This window comes from Acartia tonsa, chromosome 2 (genome assembly GCF_053477335.1).
Source record: "Acartia tonsa isolate MP-2025a chromosome 2, ASM5347733v1, whole genome shotgun sequence".
Classification (NCBI taxonomy): Eukaryota; Metazoa; Arthropoda; class Copepoda; order Calanoida; family Acartiidae; genus Acartia; species Acartia tonsa.
Genome location: NC_137261.1, coordinates 44,415,999 through 44,440,063, shown reverse-complemented (window position 1 = coordinate 44,440,063; position 24,065 = coordinate 44,415,999). Strand labels below are relative to the sequence as shown.

General features: G+C 31.4%; 1 protein-coding gene across 7 annotated transcripts in view; it reads right to left on the bottom strand.

Moving 5' to 3' along the window:
- Positions 1–24,065, bottom strand: part of LOC145311943 (glycine receptor subunit alpha-2-like) — a 52,966-nt gene that overhangs the window by 16,284 nt on the left and 12,617 nt on the right. For 4 of the 7 annotated variants that reach the window (XM_080151006.1, XM_080151010.1, XM_080151012.1 and 1 more), the window contains 8 exons: positions 23,771–23,819; positions 23,027–23,113; positions 18,196–18,294; positions 8,639–8,683; positions 8,280–8,382; positions 7,293–7,424; positions 2,706–2,818; positions 1,336–1,427 (listed from right to left, as the gene is read on the bottom strand). In XM_080151006.1, coding sequence (XP_080007132.1) covers positions 1,336–1,427; positions 2,706–2,818; positions 7,293–7,424; positions 8,280–8,382; positions 8,639–8,683; positions 18,196–18,294; positions 23,027–23,113; positions 23,771–23,819 — 720 coding nt within the window. Of the gene's footprint in view, positions 1–1,335; positions 1,428–2,705; positions 2,819–7,292; positions 7,425–8,279; positions 8,383–8,638; positions 8,684–18,024; positions 18,124–18,195; positions 18,295–22,529; positions 22,615–23,026; positions 23,114–23,768; positions 23,820–24,065 lie in introns of all 7 variants that reach the window. The other 3 variants (XM_080151007.1, XM_080151008.1, XM_080151009.1) reach the window with 3 other exon arrangements.

Below are 24,065 nucleotides of genomic sequence, written 5' to 3'. Positions count from 1 at the left end.
TAAGATGGTATAGTGATAGAACAGTCATGTTGTCAACTTAAAGATGACAGGCTTACTAAAATCATCTTATTTGACATTTTTATCATTGACATTTAATTTAAATAAACATATGTTATTGAGTATTAAAAATCATTGTAAATGTAGTTGATTTCAAGAATACTAGATTTGTGAATTTTAATGCCATAAAGAGATAGAAAAAGCTTTCTAAAATGTTTGGACATGATTTAGTTGTTCAAACAAAGTGAAAAGTAATTGTAATTTCAACCTTGCAGACTAATACAGTATAAAATTTCCTAATATATCAAACAATTTTTGGATCATTGAAAGAAAATGAAGTAGCAAGCTTTGTTGTATTTTCACATTAACTTTTAAATTAGGTAAATGTTAATGATTGCACTGCAGGGTTAGGAAATAGAACCCTCGAAGGGGCTAGAAATAGGAGAAAAGCTACAGTGAAAATAAGACAAAACCCGCTACTTCATTTTCTTTTCATAATACCAACTTTCTTATACTTATAATATAAAATTCTAATGTACATATTTATGGAACTCTCAATTCCATATAAAATCATTTCTATTAATATAACATTTAAGTTTAATGCTACTAGAGCACCTGGGAGAACTTGAGATAAAAGAGGAGGCGGAATCAACCCTCCACCTAACATTATAATTAAAAAAAAAAATAACGATCCTGCTGTTATCAAGATCCTTCAGTACTCAAACAGATAGACATGTGACTCAAAGACATCATATTGCTTTTATAAAAGAATATGGTAATTATTCTATTTTGTTTTAATCTGTGATAACATATATTCTAATACATATAATTATATATAACTATAACTGTATTGTAATAGTTGGAGTTCGCCTTATAAGAAGATTAGTATCCCTAATTATCTACTTTCTTTTCAATATTATTTTGACTACTGCTGATACAAAAGTATTGTCTTTAAATTGATAGATCTATAGATGGATGGATATTAGATATAACTCAGTGTATGCGTACTCCAATAAAAATAATATACAGACAAACATATATAATAGATAGATAATATATACTCTAATAATCAGGGCTCCACATCTAAAACTCAAATTTAAACTCGTTTGAATGCTTGAAATTTTGTTTGAAAACAGAGATTGCCATATTTGGAACAGGTTTACGTAGAATTCCAGCTGGTATTTCAAATGGTAATAGGTGAATTTTCCTGAGCCTTACAGGCGGCAGACGCGCGAATAATACTCCAAATACAAATAATATACACAAAATAATAATGGATAGACATAGACAACTAGACAACTAGATAGATAGATAGATAAATGAATAGATAAAACTTACTCTATGAGTGCTCCAAATACAAATAGTATACAGGCAAGCATCCAAGCTTCTATGGCGGTTAAACCCTCAGCCTTTGGGGTGTTCGTAGTCACCTAAACAAAATATTTGTCATATATGTTTTTAGAAAGCATTTTGACAGGTGAAGCCCACACAATTAGGACCTTTATAAAATAGTCATGCAATCAAATTAAGGCCCTTTTCTTTATTACATAAGCACGAGTTTATGTCTCATTATATAAAGTAATAAGCTTTTTTGTCTCTGTCAAAGGATCTCGCTTACCGCTGAACCGATATGGTTCTCCTTTACAGAAAAGATTCTTATAGATCCAAAGAAGGTTTATGATATTTTTGGGGAGGTTATATCCATCCTTCCAGAGAGAAATTGCACCTAGAAAAAAATGCAAATACAAATTTAAAAACTTAGGTGCACCTAGAGGCTTCTGGGGAGGGGGGATTTATAGCCGCTAGTTACATAATAAAGAGGATTTTTGCCTTCTATTTCTTCGATACAGTTCTGTTTAATATGTGGCATTTCTTTATTGATTACAGTATTTTAACACTTTTACGAATGACACAATATAGTTTTCTTTCTTCCTAAAGCATACCTATCCTTGCTTGTTTAATGTACAATTACGAAATAGTTATAAATAACTTGTATTGAAATATTTGTTTTTTATTTTTATTTGCCTAGACTAGCAAAAACCTGCGTTCTGTTCAATAAACAAATGTCACTTGTTATTTTGTGTAAAATCTTTTATGTAACTATGTAATATTTATACAGCTTAACTTCTATATAGGTAGGGCATACCCCCCCCCCCCCACCCCTGTCAAACACTTAAACGTAAAATGACCATGTTTGGTGTTTTTAATATTAGTTTTTTTGGTAATTTTCTTTTTAAAAATTTCAGTCAAAATCATCTTTAAACCTAGCCATCAGTTATACGATTGTTTGCCTGTTTATGGGATAAAGCAGTTTTAGCTTTGGGTATTATGTCAGTAGTTTCTCCCAAGAATGCCCATTCGAAAACAGCAGGGTTAAAGTCCCTTACTCAGGGGTTACTCATAAGGAAATACCCCTTATATTTTTAATTTTTAAATATAAGGTGGGAGTGGTTCAGTGTTCATTGGGCCTTTTAAAAGTCTTACCTATGGACATAGGATATATCTGGATACATTGAAAAGGGGGAAATTTGTCGCCAATTTAGCTATCTAATGATCTCATTTATTGGTCAGTCCAGTAGGAGAGGAAGGGATGTGGTAAAGGGGATGGATAGGGGGTATCGTTACTTCAGCAATCTGCAAGTATCACTTTATCAGAATACATGAAAATCTGGTGCAACATCCAAGTAATGATAGATCTATTGTCTTACCGTATTGAAAATATTGACAAGGACAAGGAAGAGAGTGACTAGTAGAGCCATACGCCCAGGTATCACGTCCATAGGAATTAGGAAAGAAATCCAAGAAACTATCACAAATAATCCTGAAAATAAAACATAAATTTTATTAAACACAATAATAAAAAAATGAGCACAACAATGTCTTTTTGTTTATTTGTAAACTACAATAGTATTAGATAATATTCATTAAAAAATCTTTCTTAAATGTTTTTAATTGGTTCAATAATGATTTTTATTATACTGTAAATATCAACGCCCTATATGAATATATGTAAATAGCTTACCCAGTGTAAACACTAATGTTTACAAATAATATGTACAAATATCACATAAGATTAGTAGAAATTAACTTATTTTTTATTTACAATGACCAAAGCAGAACTAATAATCTATGTATGTAAATGATTTTCTAGCTTATCTTTCTTTTTTTAAAATTAATTTGATGTACAAATTTAATTATGATAAATTCTGTAGATTAGAATTATTGATGGAAAGGTTTAAACACTCTTAATTTGTTCCAACAAATGAGCTAAAGAATACGAGAATAGTAATTTCTCGCATCGTATTATAAACAGCTTTCCGCGGATATAGAATGTACAATTATAAGGCACGGGCAAAAAAACTAGTTTTTATCTTAAGATTGTACATTTTTATATTCGTAGAAAGTTGGATATAATACGATGCCAGTTTTTTCGTATGGATGAGAACCGGTTCCTATCCACTGGATTCGAATGAAAACAAGAAAGTGTTTGAGTACTAGTACAATTTACAGCCAAATATCCCCTCCCTTTATCTATTTGTTTTTTGGGTATGTTTTTCTGTATTTCTTCCTTAACCCTTAACGGTCGGGGGGGGGGGCGTTGAACGCCCCCCCATCCGGTTTTTTCTATCTCATTTTCTGTGTGTAAAAGATAAAGAGCCCAAACTGCGTGACTTTTTAAGTTTGGGTATGACACATAACCGAGAGTTGGAATTTTTTGAATATCTCCATCCTGGCGGGCACAGGATGCCAGCAAACCTGGCAGGGTCATCCAGGTAAAGAGCAAAAATATTTTTTTGACTTAAAAAAAGCATTTTATCTTACCAAAATACTAAAATATCCTCTAGTAGTACATCCTCATAATAAATACAGGTGTTCAAGTCAATTTCAGGTTCCAGGTATGATCCTGCAGGTCCTAATCCTCCAGGTCTCCAGAAATCTTTAAATGGCTCCTGTGGCCGCAATTTTTGACTTAGAGACTAAGAGATATAAGTTTTCCGGAATTGTAATGTAGGGAGTAGATTTGAAATCTGCATCAAATTTTAAGGATTTTTTATAAAATTCGTTTTTTGTATAGGTAATTCTTTATCTAAAAGCGGAAATACAAATTAAGTTAATTAATTTTGGCATCCGTGATTGGTGGATTTAAAAAATCTGCGCTCTGATTGGATGTCGTACATCATTCAACCAATTAGAGCGCAGGTAGTTTAAAATCCACCTATCCTATTGGTCAAAATTAATTAACTTAAAACGTATTTCCGCTTTTAGATAAAGAATTTTACAAAAAACGAATTTTATAAAAAATCCTTAAAATTTGATGCAGATTTCAAATCTACTCCCTACATTAAAATTCCGGAAAACTTATATCTCTTATTAGAGACTTCAAATTTTAAACTTAAGCTTTTCTTACATGTCTACATAACGTATTAAAATTTCATAAAGATCCGCCGCCGTTTTTCCGCCGACCGCCGACTGCGGCGGCTGGCAGCTGCCAAGTACAGCTGCGGCCGCTGAAATTTATACTTTGATATTTGAAATATAAAATTTACATAAAGATTAACATTTTCTGCAAAAAAAATTTTATTCTAGCTTCAAAAATAAAAAAATTACAGCCGTTAGAAATTCTTAAGTAAAAAAGGACCTAAAAACAAAGGTTGTTAAATAAAAGGGTGAAGGAAGCGAAAATTGACCTTGACTTACTTAAGGTCGGAAATTCATCATAACACAGGAGACTTACACAAAAATTTTAGCCCTCTAGCCCTAATAGGAACTGAGATAACATGGGGGGGCGTTGAACGCACCCCCCCCCCCCCCCCCCCCGACTGATTAAGGTGCGGCAAGGGACCGACTGTAAGGGGTTAATTTATCTCCATAAATAACCCAATTATTTTAAATTATCCTATGTAACTGTAGGTATAATCTAATAAATTATAAACTAAATTACCATGAGATGCATCTTTTTAATAATACACAAGTGTAAAGCATTTTAAAGGTTAATTAAAAGTCCAATTAAATAATAAATTTAATAATAATAAAATGCTGTGAGTTTACAGTTTATAGAAAGTTGAGCGTGAGGAAGGAGGTAAATGGGGCCGGGGTGTCAACAAACCCATAAAATTGAAATTGGTAAAGACTGCCTTACTCTTTTTTCATCCTTTCAAAAAATACAACTCCCTGGCATAAATCTGTGCACGACACAAAATTATTTTTATTAACAAAAATAAAATAACACCAAATCAATTTAAAACTAATATATCCAGCTGTTACTAAGATCTATTAGTACTAACATAAAAAAATGGGCATAGTCCTTTAAAAAATCCTTTCAATTTAAGTCAAGCCAAAAGTTGAAATTGTTTCATAACAACTAATATGACGTAAAAATGTCTTATTTTGTATTTTAACATTTTAAAAGCTTAAAAGATGTTTCTCTCTTGGGATAAGCTAGGTTAAAGTGATATATCAAGTGTTTTAACAAAACAAGATAAGTTTAGCTTTTTTTAGATAGGTGGTGGCAGAAAAAATAGGCTAAAACCATACCGTGAATTATATATAATAATAAAATAGCTTAAAACCTCCCTGAACATACGTAAAGATTTCCTAAAGTGGAAAACTCAATCGGTTCCATTGAAAACCCTCCAAGAAAATAGCCTAAAACCACCGTAGGACCAGTAATTATATTCCCTCAAGAGTGGATCTCAATCGGTTCAGCGGTTACCAAGATCTTAAGCTTCAGACGAAAAGATAGGCAGACAGAAAAACATCGTTCTACTTTGTATCAAAGAATGGATCAATTTATTCAAAACCTGAATTACAATTTCTTTGTATGATTGAGTTAACACCATATTTTCCTATTTACTCTAAACATCAAAATTACATTTGGAAAAGCACTCTATTTAGTTATATACACCCCATATATATCTCATCTAGATATTATATATATATGTAAGTAATATATTTTTTGTTTATTTAAGGGCAATAAAAAGTAAATATTAGTATCAGTAACCATTTATTTTTATTTACAAAATATCTTTACTATATACTTATTTTTAAATCCAATATATACTTAACATGAGGTATAAAAATATAAGAACATCAAATAAAATTTTATAAACCTCTAGACAGTAAGTTTAATTTTTTCAATGAAAATCTAGTATTGGTCCAGGACGGATTCAAAACTTTTTGGGCCAATTTTGAGAAATTATTTTCATATTACAGATTTGACCAATTTATCAAAAGCCTTTTAGCCTAAAGAAACATTCATGTTTTTCTATAAATAACAAGGATGACAACATCCATAAAAGCGAAGCACTGAAACGGTAGGACAAACGGACATTAAAACTTGTATAGTATCTGAACTGAAAAATCGGAACATAAATGTATACATGTCGAATCAAAATTGTAGGTAAATTTGTTGAAAAACTGCTTAAAAACAGGATAATGTTTATGGACATACTTACATTTTTGGACTTTATTATAGAGTTGCTTCGCTTATAATATTGTTCTTTGTTGTCCCAGGAATCAATATATCAAAAATCAGATCAAACGGATAATTAAAACACTTGAAAATTTGTTGTTAAAAAAGTAGAAAAATCAACATGTTTAAAATGGACGTACGGACATTCTGGTAATGATTATAGAGTTGCTACGCTTTCTAAATCGTACCCAACTACTACAGGAATCATCATGCAAAGTTTGAAATCGATAGGACAATTCTAACATGCCTAAATTAACGAATAAAAGCTATCTATCTCGGACGGACGTACGGACGGACGGACGTACGGACGGACGGACGGACCCTAATTATAGAAAAGCTTCGCTTTTAAAAATAAGAGGCAAAAAATATAAATTTGTATCCAAAACATAAACGCACAAGATTTGGGGTAAACGTTGAAACGCCTAATTTTCCCCATTCAATTTAAAAATAAACACACAAGATTACTCCCCTCAAACTTCTGATAGCCTTCCTTTTACCCCCTCGAAAGAAAAAGCTTGAACGTCCCTGGTAAAAAAATAAGGGAGATAGGGAAATTCCATTTACCAAATAAACCATCTATCTATTCTTTGGGCCTTTAGGGGAATATACAATGGATTATAGATTTATGTGCATGGCCTTTTACTTAAGAGATGCCCCCCCCAAAGGATTTTTATACCTAGTATGTTTGTCCTTAATCAGTTTGTCCCCTAAAGGGTTTGTCTCCAAGTGGGATTGTCCCTCTTGTTTGTTTGTCCCCCCTAGTATGTCGGTGTACCTCTATCTATCTATCTAATTTTCTTGTAATTATCTATCTATCTCCTACCTGAAGGGAGGTAATAAGTAATGATGTATGTAGAGACATATCTGGTGAGAACCATTTCAAAGCCGGCGAGTGAGAAGTTGCCGAGACTCCCGTAGTCAAGGATCATGTCCTGATCTGCTAAAGGCTCTATTGCTGAAATTACAAAAAATGTGTGATTTTGTTCCATTAAATAAAAATAAAAATAAAAACTTTTGGCCGAATGCCGTCGTATTAGAATAGCCCATTTAGGGGCGTCCAAGCTTTTTATTTTGGGGGGGGTAAAATTTTTTTAAGGGGGGGGTAATTTGGTTTTGGGGGGGTAAAATGGCGCGCGAAGCGCGCCGCAAATTTTTTTTACCCTCCCAAAATTTTTACCCCGGGGGTAAAATTTGCTTGGGGGGGGTAATTACCCCCCCTGAAATCTGTTGGCAGGGGTAAAATTTGTTTACCCCCCCCAAAATTTACCCCCGGGGTGAAATTTTTGGGGGGGGTAATCTAAATTTTATAAAAAATTTAGTATTAAAAATGCGCGCGAAGCGCGCAAAAATTTTTTTTGTTAGAGATTTTCTATTTTGGGGGGAGTATTTACCCCCCCAAAATGGTTTGGTGGGGGTAAATACCCCCCCCCCCAAAATCGTTGGGGGTGCCTACGGCACCCCCAAGGTAGGGGTAATTTTTTTTGGGGGGGGGGTATTGTTCACAAAATTTTGGGGGTGCCAAATGGCCCATTACCCCCCCCCCCCCTTGGACGCCTATGCTCCATTATTCTATTATGACATAATCTGGCCAAAAGTTTATAGATTTATCCCCTTTTATAAAGACAATATAGAAAGCTTCGTTAAAAAGTCTTATCATAGTTAAGGTATTATAAATACTCGTTGGTATAGGTAATAACCGCAAAACAGTTTTAGCCGTCTATCCTAAATAGCAACAGAAAAAACCGAACACACTGATGGACAGACAAAGAAAATCTTAAATTACTCCCCCTTAAAAAAAGTTAAAACTTACTAATATCATAATCCAGGGCAATTGTATTTCTTCCATTCTTCTGATATTGAGCAGAGAGGGTCTCGAACTTCATCTTGGTGTCCGCATACGAATAGGACCCGACCTTCAATATTTTTATTTAGATTTTATCATTTATGTTCAAAGTAACACAGCGGTTACAAGCTAAAATAAATTTGAATAAAAAAGAAGGAAAAAGTTTGCTTATTTGCTTGTATTGGCAATACATACAACCGATTATAAGATTTGATTTTAAATTGCCACTTCCACGTAACTTAGGTGGTAAAAAGCTGTTATCGGATTTGAATTATTGATAGATAAGTTTTTACGTTCTGCTATTTGCCTCATAAAATTTGACATACCTGGAACTTGCATCGTTGAGTATCCAAAGGAAATTTGTCAAATCTGAGCACATAGTAACAATCAGTTTTAACATTCAAAATTGTTTTTTTTTTATTCTGGAGTATTTTTCTCTCTCAGTTCAGAGATTTTTTTTTATATTATAGGGATATGTATTTTGAAGATTTATTTTTTCTTTCTTTGGCAATAGCCAACAGAAAAAAAATCATATAATCGGAGTCTAAAGTTTCATTTATATATTAAAATTTGATGTTTGATCCAAACAAAAATTTTTTTCTCTTACTTTTCTGCCAATTAAATAAAATGTGTAATACTCTTAAAAACTATACAATCATGAATCTCAAAAATTATCATTATTATTATAACTGCCCAAAAAATCTAAATATATGATAGTTATATATATCGTATTATAGACAGTTTTCTGTGAATATTAAATCTCAAATTATGGAATCGATAACAGTTTTGTAGTCTCCGAGGGGCCGAAAGCCCGAGCCAACATATTTGGGTTGAATTTTATAATTTTTCTATATTTTTTTTTAAATTGTCTACAATACAATACAATATTTATTTTACAGTACCGGTTCTTATCCAGCAGATAATGATCTGAAGCCATACTTGAAATATATCAATGATTAGTAGAATTTATTTAAAATTCTTAAAATTTCTTATTTTACAATTTATCTTTTTAGCAATAGTAACAAATATTAAATAGATGGGATCAAAATATTATAAATAAAGCGAATTTTTAAAAAACTTGCAGGAAATTGAAAACTAACATTATCAAACAACTTAAATAATTAAAATGCACCGCTTAATCATATAAAAAATCATAAAATAGGTTTCTTCAGTTTAAGTGACTAATTAATGGTAAAAATTTAGCGGTGCATTTTTAGAATTTTATTCGCTTGATAGTCCTATTTTCATATTTACTTCAAGTGCTGAAAAGTTTCACTATAATCATATTAGATAGGATAACGAAGGGAAAAAATAAATTATAGGTAAAGGTTCAATAAAGAATGGCGAAAAAGGATAAAAATTTGGAAATAAATGTTCATAAATTTTATGGTTTTACTTATAAAATATGAAAATTCATAATTATAAACACTTATGTTAAAAATGAGATATGAAATATTGAAATGTAAATAATTTTCTTATCACAAAATGTCTATTGATCACTGACCATCCCCCCCCCCCAAAGTTTTTTTGTTAGTTTGTTTATTACTTCGAGCAAGTAAAGTTTGTTTATATTAAGTATTGGGTACCCCTGTATGGTTAGAGCACCTGCAAGATTATTTCAATTAATATAACTAATATACAGCTTGACCCTTAAAAAAGTATTTAAGGGAAAGCAACATACCCACTAAAAAAAGCTATGGAGAGGGTTTTTGTGGTCCAATAATGGTTAAGGGGGAACTCTCCTGATTGTGTTATGTTTAACTTTCATTAATAGATTATCATTTGGACTAGGAATGGTTGTAGAATATACGTGGATGTTATGACAGGAGAAAAATAGTCGACTTAATTATTGGTCAGTTTGTTCATCTAGAAGGTGGGGAGGGGGCGGGGTTAAGTAAGGATGCGGGGTTGAATAGCTATTTTAGCCCGCTAAAGGTTTCACTTTATTAGAGTACATGATAATTAGGTGTAATATCCAAGTAATTATAAATCCATTGGTCTGGGATAATTATTCATTTATCCATCTGGATTAAATATCAAGGTTAAATCAATTAATGCAACTAATACATGTAAATAAAACAAGGATAATCCATAAAAAGAAGAGGTGCTTGCTTACATGTGAAGACCGGAGCACCGAACCCCCCCCCCCCCCGCTTAGTTTTGACAAAAATCAAAAATAAGGGGGGGGGGGGAGGGTAGTTTTCTAATGTCTGGAAAACGGCAAGGAGGAAAAAAGCACGGCAAGGCAAAGAATTAACCCCCCCCCTTAATTTTGAAGAAAATCAAAAATAAGGGGGGGGGGGGTAGTTTTTTCACTGTACAACACGCCAGAAATTTGAGTGAGGTAAATCAAGTAAATCCAGTATACCAGAGGGGAAACCTTATAACAGGGATATTCATGTTTTGGAGCATAATTTCCTTATTTATTGACTGATTTTAGTAATTGATGTATCCCTGAACAAGACTACCTGTTCAGGGATACATCAATTACTAAAATCAGTCAATAAATAAGGAAATTATGCCCCAAAACATGAATATCTCGTAATAAGGTTTCCCCTCTGGCATACTGGATTTACTTGATTTACCTCACTCAACTTTCTGGCGTGTTGTACAGTGAAAAAACTACCCCCCCCCCTTATTTTTGATTTTCTTCAAAATTAAGGGGGGGTGAAGTCTTTGCCTTGCCTTGCTTTTTTCCTCCTTGCCGTTTTCCAGACATTATAAAACTTCCCCCCCCCCCCCTTATTTTTGATTTTTGTCAAAACTAAGCGGGGGGGGGGGGGGAGTTTCGGTGCTCCAGTCTACCACATGTAAGCAAGTACCAAAGAAGCTCAACAAATCAAAAATCAAAATCAAAAACTACGATTAAGATAATTAATGTAAAATATGAAAAGAATAAAAGTTTATTAAAAAAACAAGGAATAAATTGTTTTTTAATAGTATAGTTTTAAAATATTTAGTTAGTAAGGTCAAATTTAAATCATTAACTAACTTTTAAGTTTTCAAACCAACAAATACACTGGATCTTACGTGATAGTAGAATTATTCTTATTATCTATAATTCAAAGTAGCTTGATGTCTGTCCGTCTGTCTGTCTGTCTGTCTGTCTGTCCCTTAAGATCTCGGTAACCGCTGAACCGATTGGATTCTACTCTTCAGGGTATATACCTATTGGTCCTGTGGTGGTTTTAAGCTATTTTCTTGGGGGGTGGGACACCCCCAACCCCCCCAAAAACAAAAAAAATCCCCCCCATTTTTTTTTTTTTTTTTTTTTTTTTTTTTTTTTTTTTAGAAGAATTCTTTTGTAGAAATCTTTTGTAGAAAATTTTTTTTGTAGAAGATTTCTTTAGTTCTTCTTATTTTTTTTTTTTTGAATTTTTTTTTGTTGTCATCTTTTGGGGCAAAGCCCCTAGAGGCTAGGGGCGAAGCCGCTAGTGTATATTAAAATTATTGATGGAAAAGTTCAGACACTGGTAGCTCATACCAACCAATCAATATTTCTGAGAGATGGTGTTCAAATATAGTTTATAGTCCATTGTCCCCTCCATACATGTATTTTTGTGTGTGTTATTTTCAGACACATTTTCTGTAGTCTTAGCTACATCATAATATGATTACAAATTTTTGTACAATATAGATATATTGCTGTACTGGCTTCCAAAAAAGTATATTGGTGCTTGCTTACATGTGAAGACCGGAGCACCGAAAACCCCCCCCCCCCCCCCGCTTAGTTTTGACAAAAATCAAAAATAAGGGAGGGGGGGGGGGTAGTTTTTTAATGTCTGGAAAACGGCAAGGAGGAAAAAAGCAAGGCAAGGCAAAGACTTAACCCCCCCCCCTTAATTTTGAAGAAAATCAAAAATAAGGGGGGGGTAGTTTTTCACTGTACAACACGCCAGAAAGTTGAGTGAGGTAAATCAAGTAAATCCAGTATACCAGAGGGTAAACCTTATAACAGGGATATTCATGTTTTGGAGCATAATTTCCTTATTTATTGACTGATTTTAGTAATTGATGTATCCCTGAACAGGTAGTCTTAAGGAGAATATATCAGAAGTGTTTTCATGGGGGTCCCCAACTTTCTGGCGTGTTGTACAGTGAAAAAACTACCCCCCCCCTTATTTTTGATTTTCTTCAAAATTAAGGGGGGGGTTAAGTCTTTGCCTTGCCTTGCTTTTTTCCTCCTTGCCATTTTCCAGACATTAAAAAACTACCCCCCCCCCCCCTTATTTTTGATTTTTGTCAAAACTAAGCGGGGGGGGGGGGGGGTTTCGGTGCTCCAGTCTACCACATGTAAGCAAGTACCAGTATATTTGATACAAACAAAATATAATGAGTTAAAAACAAAGAAAGGTTTATTAAGGTTAAAACAACTAAAGAATAAAAAAATACTAAAGGTTAAAGACGTGTATTTTACTGTTCTTTCTTCCCTTATTCTATAACGCAATGAATGAAAAAAAGAAAACCTCAAGCATTACTTATGATTTTTTTTTAGGAAAGTAGGGGAGAATGGAATGAAATTGCAGTGGTATCCAAAGTTTTATAACTAAGTTATCTTATTTGATGGCCTAAAAACTTTGGGTACATTTGTCAAATTTTTCATTTTGAGTGGGTAAAACATGTATAATAATTTTTCCTAGCCACCCTGCAAATGTGTCTTAGTTACGGAATTATAATATATGTAATTTTGTGTATTACATCTAGCCCAGTTGACAGACTAATCTAGGAAAAGTGTCAATATAGAAATGAAAGTCTTTGGACACTGTCAATCAAAGTCCAATATATGTAAGGAAACGAGGACAAAAATGCCCATACTTGGCCAAGTAATGACAAACTAACAACTATTTTGTTAAATAAACAATAATTTTTGATATATTTAGAAAAAAAAATCTTTACTCAACATGTTTTATGATATAGGATCATACAGGTTGGTTTAACTTCTCAGCATAAATAGATGAAAAAGGGAAGTGTTACTATATCTGAGAAAGCTTAGTGAAATAACACATTTAAAGAGAAGCTGCACTGAAAATAAGTGAAGACCAATGTTAGCTAAAACATATACGTAATAATAAACGGTCAAATATTCTATAATACTGAAGCTAAAAATACCCTTTTCTTGTTTTCTTTTGATAGAGAAAGTTAGGCAACATGAGAGTTAAGAAATGAGAAAAATGAAAATATTTTTAGACGTGTTTCTAGACAAATGATAGACTCAATGGTGAGTCAGTTATTTATTGCCATTGTTCAACATTGAAAGGAAAGAAGAAAAAGTGAAAGGGATAGAAAATGCCCCAGCTAATGGTCTTTTTATGGTTTTATCTAATGTAATTTCTGTTTCAATTGTTGCCTTTTAAAAGTTTTTGGTTCTCTATATATATCTAATTTAAGAATTTAAACACTACACCATACTAGAGATGTACAAAATAGTACCTACTGCTGCTATGTCTGGTCTGTGGTTCTAATAATGAGAGTAGGGGAATACTTGACCCATACACAGGGGCAACTCATTATCATTCACAATTAGGACTTCCAGGTAATGGTCATGCAATCAATGGATTGTTTGTCTAATTGATATAACTTAACCTACTACGCAACAGTGGGCAATTGCAAATGGCATTCCATTACAAGAAGATGATATTCTGTCCCTTCTTGTAAACACCATAAATGCTTTAATAAGTTTCTTTAGATAATGTTTTATGTAGATTAGTTTTAAAGATAACCAAAAGAAAATCTTTGAAAAATATTTGAAAAATATTTGAATTCCCAAGTTAGAACTCTTATTATATCTTTTAACGGGGAATTTGCACTGTAATTGTGGAACTAAATCTAAAAAACACATATTATAGGTAAAAACGGGAGTTAAAAGTACTAATTTATTATTCATCTGTGGTAAACTAATAATACATTTAATTTAATTTTGAGACTTATCCTACTATACCAAAAGTCTGAATCTATTTGGCGCATACCAAAACTTGGCAGAAAGTCTTTAAACTGTAGATAGAAGTTACAGTGCTCATGTAGACTTCAAAGATGTAAACTTGAATTTAAATGTTTGAAACCTACTTGAGAGAAAATGAAAAGCACACATAAATTTCATGGAGAAGTATATAACTGTATTTTTTTCTCATTTAAACTTGAACTAAGTATGATAGGTGTACTTTTCTGAGAAGAGCTATTTTCAAAAATTTTGTACTTTTTGCACTACAATTTTGAATTAATTTTTCCTGAAAAAGTAAATGTTTTGCTCTCTTAAAATTTTATGTCTTTTTATGCCAATAAAAAAGGTCATCACAAAGTTATTCGAATTTTGTTATATTAATAATATGTCAGCTATAACTACCATTATTTAATGTAGTATAGTTGATGTAAACCGCAAATTTTTTTTATTGATAGAAAGATTGAATATTTTGCAGGTTTTTATAAAATCTTTTAAAAGAAATTGTGTAAAACTTATTATCTTTGGTCCTTTTGATATCGATAGTGTTATGATTTGTACAGTACAAAGTTAATAATAGGTAGGCTAGACACAAAATAAAGAATTTGCAGAAATATTCAAGTTTCATCAAAGGAACTAAACAACCTGGGGGTAAATATGGCCACCACCAGCATATGTACAATGTACATAACAAGTATAAACACAAATTTTATGTGGAAATTCTAAATGTTTACTTAGGCAGACTTCTATTTACTGCCATAATATCATATACAACTAATAAAAACATTATAGGTTTAACTGTTATATTGTTTTAGTTTCTTATAATTGTTTTATTATAGCAATTCATAATAATACTAGCAGTTGCAGTTGAAAGGAGGGATCAGACCAGAAAAACAGCCTAAAACATCACAAAACTTTCCTCTAAAATTACATAGCCTAAAACCATCACAAAACTTATATATAAAAAAAGTCTCAAACCATCCTGTGCTAATGTGAAGCTTCCATAAAAGGGAGAAATCAATCAATTCAGTTTTTATTAAAATTTAATGCTTAATACAACAAAACCTTACTACTTGATTTATAGGATTTAATGAGCTATCTCAATGGTAAAATATTATTGTTATCAAAATTTCATTATTAAAATAGCATGACATTATTAGTAATGGTCTCTATATAACTGATTAATGATGAAAATACTGTCAAGGCAATATCAGGTTCTGATAATTCTTAGTTGATTTAATAAGGAGTTTCAAAATTTGTAATACTAAACCTTTAATTTTAACATTGAATTTGGAATAAATTGTATTATTATTGTTGATAATTATCAACAATTAGACATCTATGAGTTGATCAAATATAATTTTGTAATGCAGAACTTATTATTAAATCAGGTGCACACATAACATATTTACTAAATTTAAGACCTTTTATTTTTATAATATTCCTAAATTTGAACTTGCAGTCCAATTGTTGAGGATATTAAACATAGTTGATCATCTTAGACCACTATGAGTAGATTAAAGAGATTTTGTGATAGATGTAATATATTTACTAAATATGAGATCATTTATTTAACAATGTATTCATACAATTTGCACCAACTGAATTTTCAAAGAATTGCAGCTGTAAGAATGTTTGATGATGGTACCTGGACAGCAGGACACAAGCTCCACCTTGCACACAAATTTTCATTGTTTCTGAGAATGAGTGGATGCAGGCAGATTTTTGTGTTAATACATACATATGTTGGATATTTTGAGTGTGTGTGTGAGCACTTTTGTGTATAAATTTGTCATACTGCATTGTGACGTTTAGTTTAGTTATTTGTTCTCTTTATGTACTTGGACTGCTAGCTAATTAGTGTTTTCACTGGCTATCTTTATTTTGTTCCAGATACATGCATTAGAATTTTTAACTTTTGAAAAAACTAGCAAAGTTTAAATGCAATTAGAATTGTAATAAAATTTGAAGAGTAGAAGTATGTACCACAATTGTGAGTTTATAAAAGTGTGTTGGCCAGTTAACTGTCATGCATAGGCTTGTTCAGGTGCACAGCACATCATCCATTTATATGTGCATGAGGCAGTGTGTGCATGTGTGTGTGTGAAAAGGGAGAAAAAAGGTGTGTTTGGTTAGTGCAATTCTTGCATTTAAATGTGTGCACAATTGTATTTTTTATGTGTGTGTGTGTTGGTGTAGATTTATGTGTGTGTCAGTGTAGATTTATGTAAGTGTGTCAGTGTAGATTTATGTGTGTGTGTCAGTGTAGGTTTATGCAGGTGTCAGGGTAGGTCTATGTGAGTTTGTTTAATTGATGATGTGTGTGTGTGTGTGTGTGTTGACTAAGTGTGTGTGTATCTGAATGTGAATGGCTCTTCTGAAGTGCATTTAAGTTATTTTTTCTTTTCTTTTTATTTTATCTCTGGATTAACTTTTAAAGAAACTTGAGATTAGGAGGGGAGAAATAAAATGCCAATTTAAAAGAATGGTTCAACTGGAACCAGGATTATGGTAGACTTGAGGAATTGTAGATATTTTTTGAAAATTTTTATTTATTTTCATCTGTTATGTCTTAACTGTATTTCTTGAACAACTTTTGAATAAGAAACCTAATTAAAGATTGCAGTATATGTATGTTCATTTAAACCCACATCACCAAGTATATTTGAAGGTAATTCATTTAAAGTTAATCAAAAGTTCTTGCATTTGCTGAAGGATAAAGATATTTAAAAGGATAGTATTTTACAAAAAAAATAATTGAGTAAAAATTAGAAACTATAATAATTTATCTTGGTATACTTACTTTTAAAAACTATTTTTCTTGTATATTTTTTTATAAGGCTATTGACAAATTGTATATATTTATTAAATCTTTAAGAGTCTACCTTGGACTTAAACATAATGTAAAAGTACAAAGTTAAGAGTTAGGTTTCATATATATTTTTAGGCACATTCAATATTCCTGGCTTGGGTTGCAAACCACCACTCACACACACACATCCACACACACACACATACTCACACACACACCCACACACTCACACATGAACAGATGGTTTTGGTTATCTAAATGAATTTGCTCAGAATTAGGAACGCAATTTAATTAACAATGGGGGCATCCACATAAGTGGTTGTACATTTTTTCTTTTTTATTCATAAAGTTGTGATCATTCAATTTTTGATACTTTGATTTTCTGGTTCCCTAGAAACATCTAGATTTGATTTAACCATGTGTAAAGTTCATGTTAAGTATATGATTCTAGAACCTTTTTCAAAAAATAAAATAATCAAGTTTAATCCCATAAACAATTGCAATACACAGAAAATAAACCTATAACATTATTTTTGAATAGTTAGAAATGTGCTCATATTGTGAATCTTCATGAAGATTGAATAGACTAATTAACTCCAAAAAATTTAAGTTTCATAAGAGCGTATTAGTGTATTTTTTATATCTTTTAGCCTTTTTTTTTTGTAGAAAAATGCATTTTTAAAATTTTGTTTACATTTTTCTAAAAATAGTTTTTATTGATCAATTTGGTTAAAAAATTTCTTCTTAATCAGATATGAATACTGAATAATTTAATCAAACCACTAATAGAGAGAAAGGATAAAAAAAACTAGAGGTAGAAATAAAAAAAAATGGGGGTTATAAAAGTGCACAAGTAACTTTTGGGTGCAGAGATATGTAAATGAAATATCTCTGCTAACCAAGTGTGCCTAGTTTACAAATTTATATATAGCGTCTTGTTGCTACAGTTATTTGTTACTATTCCTCATAGGACAAATAAAAGTGATGTGGGTCTGCTGGCTATAAAGAATCTTCTTATTAGTTGCTATCCATAAACCAGCCATCTTAGATAACACATCGATCACCTTAAAAAAATAATAAACATGTTCTGTGTATGTTTATAGTTTGTATGTATGTATAGAGTTGTTACTATTCCTCATGGGACAAATGAAGGTGATGTGAGTCTGCTGACTGTAGAGAATCTTCTTATTGGTGGCTATCCAGAGACCCGCCATTTTGGATAACACATCCATAACCTTAACATAGCAATTAAATGCACATAAAAATTATATTTAATTTAGTACCTATACCTTTAATTACAAATTTTTGTAAAAAGTCAATAAAACTATTCTTTTTGAAACTTCTACATAATTGTAGATTTTATAGCCTTTCTAATGTATTATAATAAGCCTCTGAAATACATTTCTGAAGCAAAAACTAGTACAATTATCATCAAATTTGAACATTTACATATAGACGTCTCAGGGTGGGGGTTCAGAGGTGTTTACCCCCCTTAAACTTTAAAACCCCTTAAATTACCCCCTCAAAATATTTAAAAAATACATTAGATTACCTCCGTCAAATACTTGAAACCCCTCACTATCCCTTCTTTAAAATTAAAAGTTTGGACGTCCCTGATATTACATATTTGTTATATACATATCAATAAATAAAAACTATCCATTAAAAACTAGTTTTTTACCAACAGATCATGTTGGTAGGACAGAAAAAAACTTGTTAAAGAGTAGTTGCGCTTTTAAAATTAAATTTAGATTAATTTGTTTGACCAACCATTGGTTGAAGCTCTGAAAGGTTCAAAGAATTCAATGTTTTAATTTCAGGCATTCAAGCATTATCAACACAATAACGTGTACAATTTTAATTTTTGAAGCATAACAATAAATACAATTTTAATTTTTAGAACCTGATAATCGGCTATGAGTTCAAAGAATCATCAAAATTTTAAACCAGTCTCTAATTCTAAAGATTGTCAAGAGAAAAAAAATACTAAATACACTTTTCTGTTTATTTTACCTTTTTATATTATTCCTTTTTTTTCAAATTATTGTTTTATCGGGGCTCGACAGTCGCGCATAAGCCTCAAATTTAAATACACTTGTATGCCAAAAAAATTCTGAAAACATGGATTGTCGTTTTAGGAACAGGTTTAGACATCCAGCTGAATTTTCAAGGTATTATATGATGATTTCACTGAGGATTACACGCAGCTAAAGCGCGGATGTCGAGCCCTGAAATTTACTATACATTATTTTGCCATGAAGGATATAATCAGCATATTTTCTCTTGTCAAAAATAAACTTATATTAGCCAGTATAACAACCACCCTGTTATAAAACTTGTCTATTGCTTTAGTTTGTTATAAAAATATATTTCATTCTTTTTACAATTACAAATAAAATAATGGATTATCCTACTGGCAACTTAATGAATGATTTTTTTTCCCCAAACAAATTTTAACTGCAGAAGACTACACAGTCTATTATGCTTTAATAAAGATTAAATAGGAAAAGATTTCCTTCTATACTAAATATTTATTTTATTTTTAGTAACGCAACTATTCAATGGCTAGAAATGTCTTTACTTCGATATCTAAAATACTTGAGGGTGAAATTAATGTTTTCACGTATCTTTTGAGCACTAATACCCCCCCCCCCCCCCCCCAACCCTCCCATATTTTATAATTTTTATGAATAACCAATGCGTGGCCTATATCTTGGGTGCCCTAACCATGCGGGGCTACCCAGTATGCAGTAGCCCCGCATGTAAATAAAACACTCAATCACATCCCCCCTTTTTAATGTATTTAAAATGAGGATGGGGGAGGATTATCAATTTTCCTAAATAAAAATGTAATTTTTCCCAACCACTCCCCTTAATTTAAATACCTGCTACGCCCTTGATATCACCGAGAAAGGAATGGAAGATAAATGAGTTAGTGGAAATTATTTACGAGCACACCTAAATGAATGTATTGGCTGGGTACATTTTCATCACTAAAAAGTACAATTTTACACAAGAAAAAATAAAAAAAGATAAAGTAAAGTTTTCAAATAGTCTTCAAGGCCTGCAAGAATGGGGGTAAAGAGGTGTTTACCCTCCTTAAACTTTGAAATCCCTCATTTACCCAATTCAAAATTTCAAAAATACTTTATTACCCCCTCAAACCGTTGAACTCCCTCATTTTACCCCACTTAAAATAAAAATCTAGAGTTATAGTATGCGTGACCCCTTCCGGATATATTCCAACTTTACCCTAACCTAGTAAAAATGCCCCTCAATTAAGTTTTTAAAAAAAATTGGGAGAGGGGTCAAAACCTGCTCTCAACAATCTTTTCAATTGTTGTTCATCAATTGGAGAGAAGATAAAAAATAGTCTAAAACCCTCCAGGGTGCAGTGTCAAGCTTGCCTAAAATTGATAACTTAATATCTGAATCTCAAGAGACAAACAATAGAATTGCAAATGAAATCGACAGATTCTTAGAAAGAAATAATATTTGACAAATGTTAAACATTATGATTAAGTCTAACTGACTTTAAATTCAATATTTTATGATTTTGCAAAAGCTTGCTGCTTTTCGTTGCTAAACGTTTTAGTGATAATTTTGAGATTTTGCAAAAAAAATATGATTTAATGATATAATTTTATAATATCACTTGAAAATACAGAATATTAAGCTTGCAACATTTTTAGAAATATATAAACTAAGTTTTATAAAATTAGTAGGATATAAGTGTCTGTCTGAAGCAAAGGATCTCGCTAACCTCTTAGCCGATTTTGTTCTCCTTTACAGTGAGGCTTCTTATAGATTAAGGGAAGATTTACACCTGTTTAAGGGAGGGTACCACCACCCACCAAAGAAAAAATATACCCTAAAAATTTTCTTTCATACTAATTTATACTTTTTAAAATCCGTTAATAAAAAACTTACAATTAACACAGAAACGAGCTAACATATATATAGACAATCTTAGGTAACTGCGATGCAATACTATCTTTTTGCGTTTTACTTAGATATTTAATTTAAGAAAAAAATTGAGAGAAAAGAGTGAAAAATTTGTTTCAATTTGCAGTAAACAATTTTACTCGGAGTTTATATAACACAACATTATTGAGTACTTTCCTGTTAACATTGGGTGGATCATACAAAAGTTTCTGGGCTCGCTAGAAATAAATTTTAGAAAGAATTTCTTTGGGGGGTAATCTTAATTTTTTCTATGTACGATTTCTCTTATTAAGGTGGTGAAAACCTTTTTAAAAAGGTTAGAAACCTTCCCAGGACCTATGAGAAGCATCCCTTCATAGAATGGCAATTTCCTTCGGTACACACAGATAGACATTATGTTACTTTTATTAAAGAATTGTCATTTTTTAGAAAAGTTGTGAAAAAAAAACTTTAAATAGAAAGTACAATTATTGTATTTCTACTTTATCCAATAATGGTATCTAGTAGCATAAGATTAATTCAAGAGGACACATTTCCAATAATATAATCAGCTAGATAGATAAATTCATTACAACAAGGACAATTCAATTCAATTAAAGGGAAAATAATCATTGATAAGTCATGGAAAAAGTCTAATAATAATCCTTATTATTGTGTTGATAACCGTTTAACTGCTATGGTTCTTCTTTACAGTGTAGCTTCTCAAAGGTCCTGGTAAGGTTTATAACTATTTTGGGGGAGGTTAAAATACCCTCCTCCCAAGAAAGATTGCCCCTAGAAAAATATGACCGCCAGAATTTTTAAAATAGATTTTTTGATTAGTAACAATTTATGGGCTTAAATCTCTCTTATAATTCATTCAGATTGCCTAAAATAGTAGACGCTGTTGTAACACGAGAGACACGGTGTGAGACGGACACAAACCCGATACAATCGAAGCCGAGAACATTAGAAGTTAGATATAAAAATATTAATAATGAATCAACTACAAAATAAAGTGAATCTTTTATTTTACCTAAAATGATAAAAGTTGAAAACTAACTACACTACTGAATTGTTAAGAAACTATAAATCCACACTAAAAGAATTGAAAGATATAAGCTGGATACCCAGAAAAAATGTAGCATACCTTCACATATGTTGAACTTAGATTGCTATAGGTATACCTACTTAACTAAAATATTATTATGCTGGCAGCTTAGCCTCTAGGGAACAGTGGAAGTCGACCCTTTACTTTCAATTTCAGTTTTTAAAAAAGATAGTGAAAATGTTTTTGGGAGATGGGTGAATATCAGTTATTTCTCCTAAGAGGGTTGAGATATAATCCTCCAAAATAGTTGTAAACCTTCTATGAAACTACAAAAAGCTTCACTGTAAAGGAGAACTATATCGGTTCAGCGGTTAATGAGATCTTTCGCTACAGACAATAATAAGCTTGATACTTTATATAATAGGATTTAAGATTAAGATTTTTTTTTCTAAATTGTCGTAGGATATTTTAAGGTCACTGTACTGGCCCACTTACCTTAAATATTTTGAGATTATAAATCAAAATATTAGGCAGCCATAAGTCTCTTATAAACTCCAAATTCATGGGGATGTCGGTCACTAAAAGTCAAATCGTCTTCACATTTAAAACTTTTTAGGTTTTGAAACCATAAAAATTATTAATATTGTAACAACAAGAAAAAGGGGACTTTTTTTAATATAAAGAATAAATGAATATACCTAAAATCTACAAATTATTTACATTACTAAATATTTACCAAAGTTAAAGAATATCTACAAAATTATGTAATTATGTGCACACATTGAAAAAAAAATAAAATTTGAAAAGCATAAAAAAATATAAAAGTAGCACACAAAAGCAAAAGCTTCGGTCGGTGTTTAAATGTCATTGGTCGTTAGTCAAGGTGGCAAAAGTGCGGTAGAGTAATAAACTCTGTGCGCAATAGTGGCATTTACTTGGCTGGTATTTGTGGTAGCGTGGTTCTGTGGTTATGTGGTGTGGTGTTCTCTTACCTTAAAAGTTTTGAGATTATAGATGAAAATGTTTGGAAGCCACAAATCTTTGACAAATTCCAGGTTCATGGGAATGTCTGTGACTGAATGTAGTCTTCAATTTACATCAAGTTTTTTTAATTTAAAATTTAAATAAAACAAAAAAAAACGACAGCATACATAGTAGCGTAGCAAGTAAGATTTTAAAAGCAATTTTTTTCTCAAAAAAGCAAAAAATTTGAAATCAGGTCATTTCTCAAAGGCATTTTTAAAAAAAGCAAAAAGTAAAAATAAGAACCAATTTTTTTTGTAAAATTTTTATTTTTGTATTAATTAAAAAAAGTTACCTTATTTGATATGAGGACTTGAACAGACTTGTAGACAGGAGAGTCGGACAAACAAATAGTTTTATAGAGTAGCTCCGCTGGTAAAAAATGAAAAAAATAGGATAAGGGTTGTAGAAAAAAAGGAAAAGGGTAAAATAAATAAATAGCGGGTTGTATGAGAGCACATAATGTCATATTATAATAATAATGAGTCAGTTAAAGACCACTCTATAATCTCAGTTTTTGCATTATATAATATTAGTCTACTTACTTTTTCATGTTACAAATTTAAGTTCATTTAAAATGCCTTCAAAAAAGTGACTTTTGACTTTAGCATGGCTATTAACAAAACTGCAAGCATAGAGTTTCTTTTTCATTTGAAAATAATATAGAATATAAATACTTAAGGTTTTATTAATTTAGAAGACAAATTTCCTGAGGAATTATCTGCACCAATCTCATGAAGTCTGTCATGATTCACTGTCAGCCTGATAAATTAGAATTAATATTTACAGAGATTAAAATTTTTTTTCTTCTACATTTTGGGTTGGTCAGTTTGTAATTGATGGCTCTTATCTTTACCTTAGGCATGTTACAATATCCTGATTCAAGTATATACCAGAAAAGCCATGCAACTATTTTAAATATGATGATTTTTAGCCATTTTAAAAACAATATTTTATTTGATTTAATCACCCTACCAACTTGAATTTCAGAATGTTGATTCCAAGGAA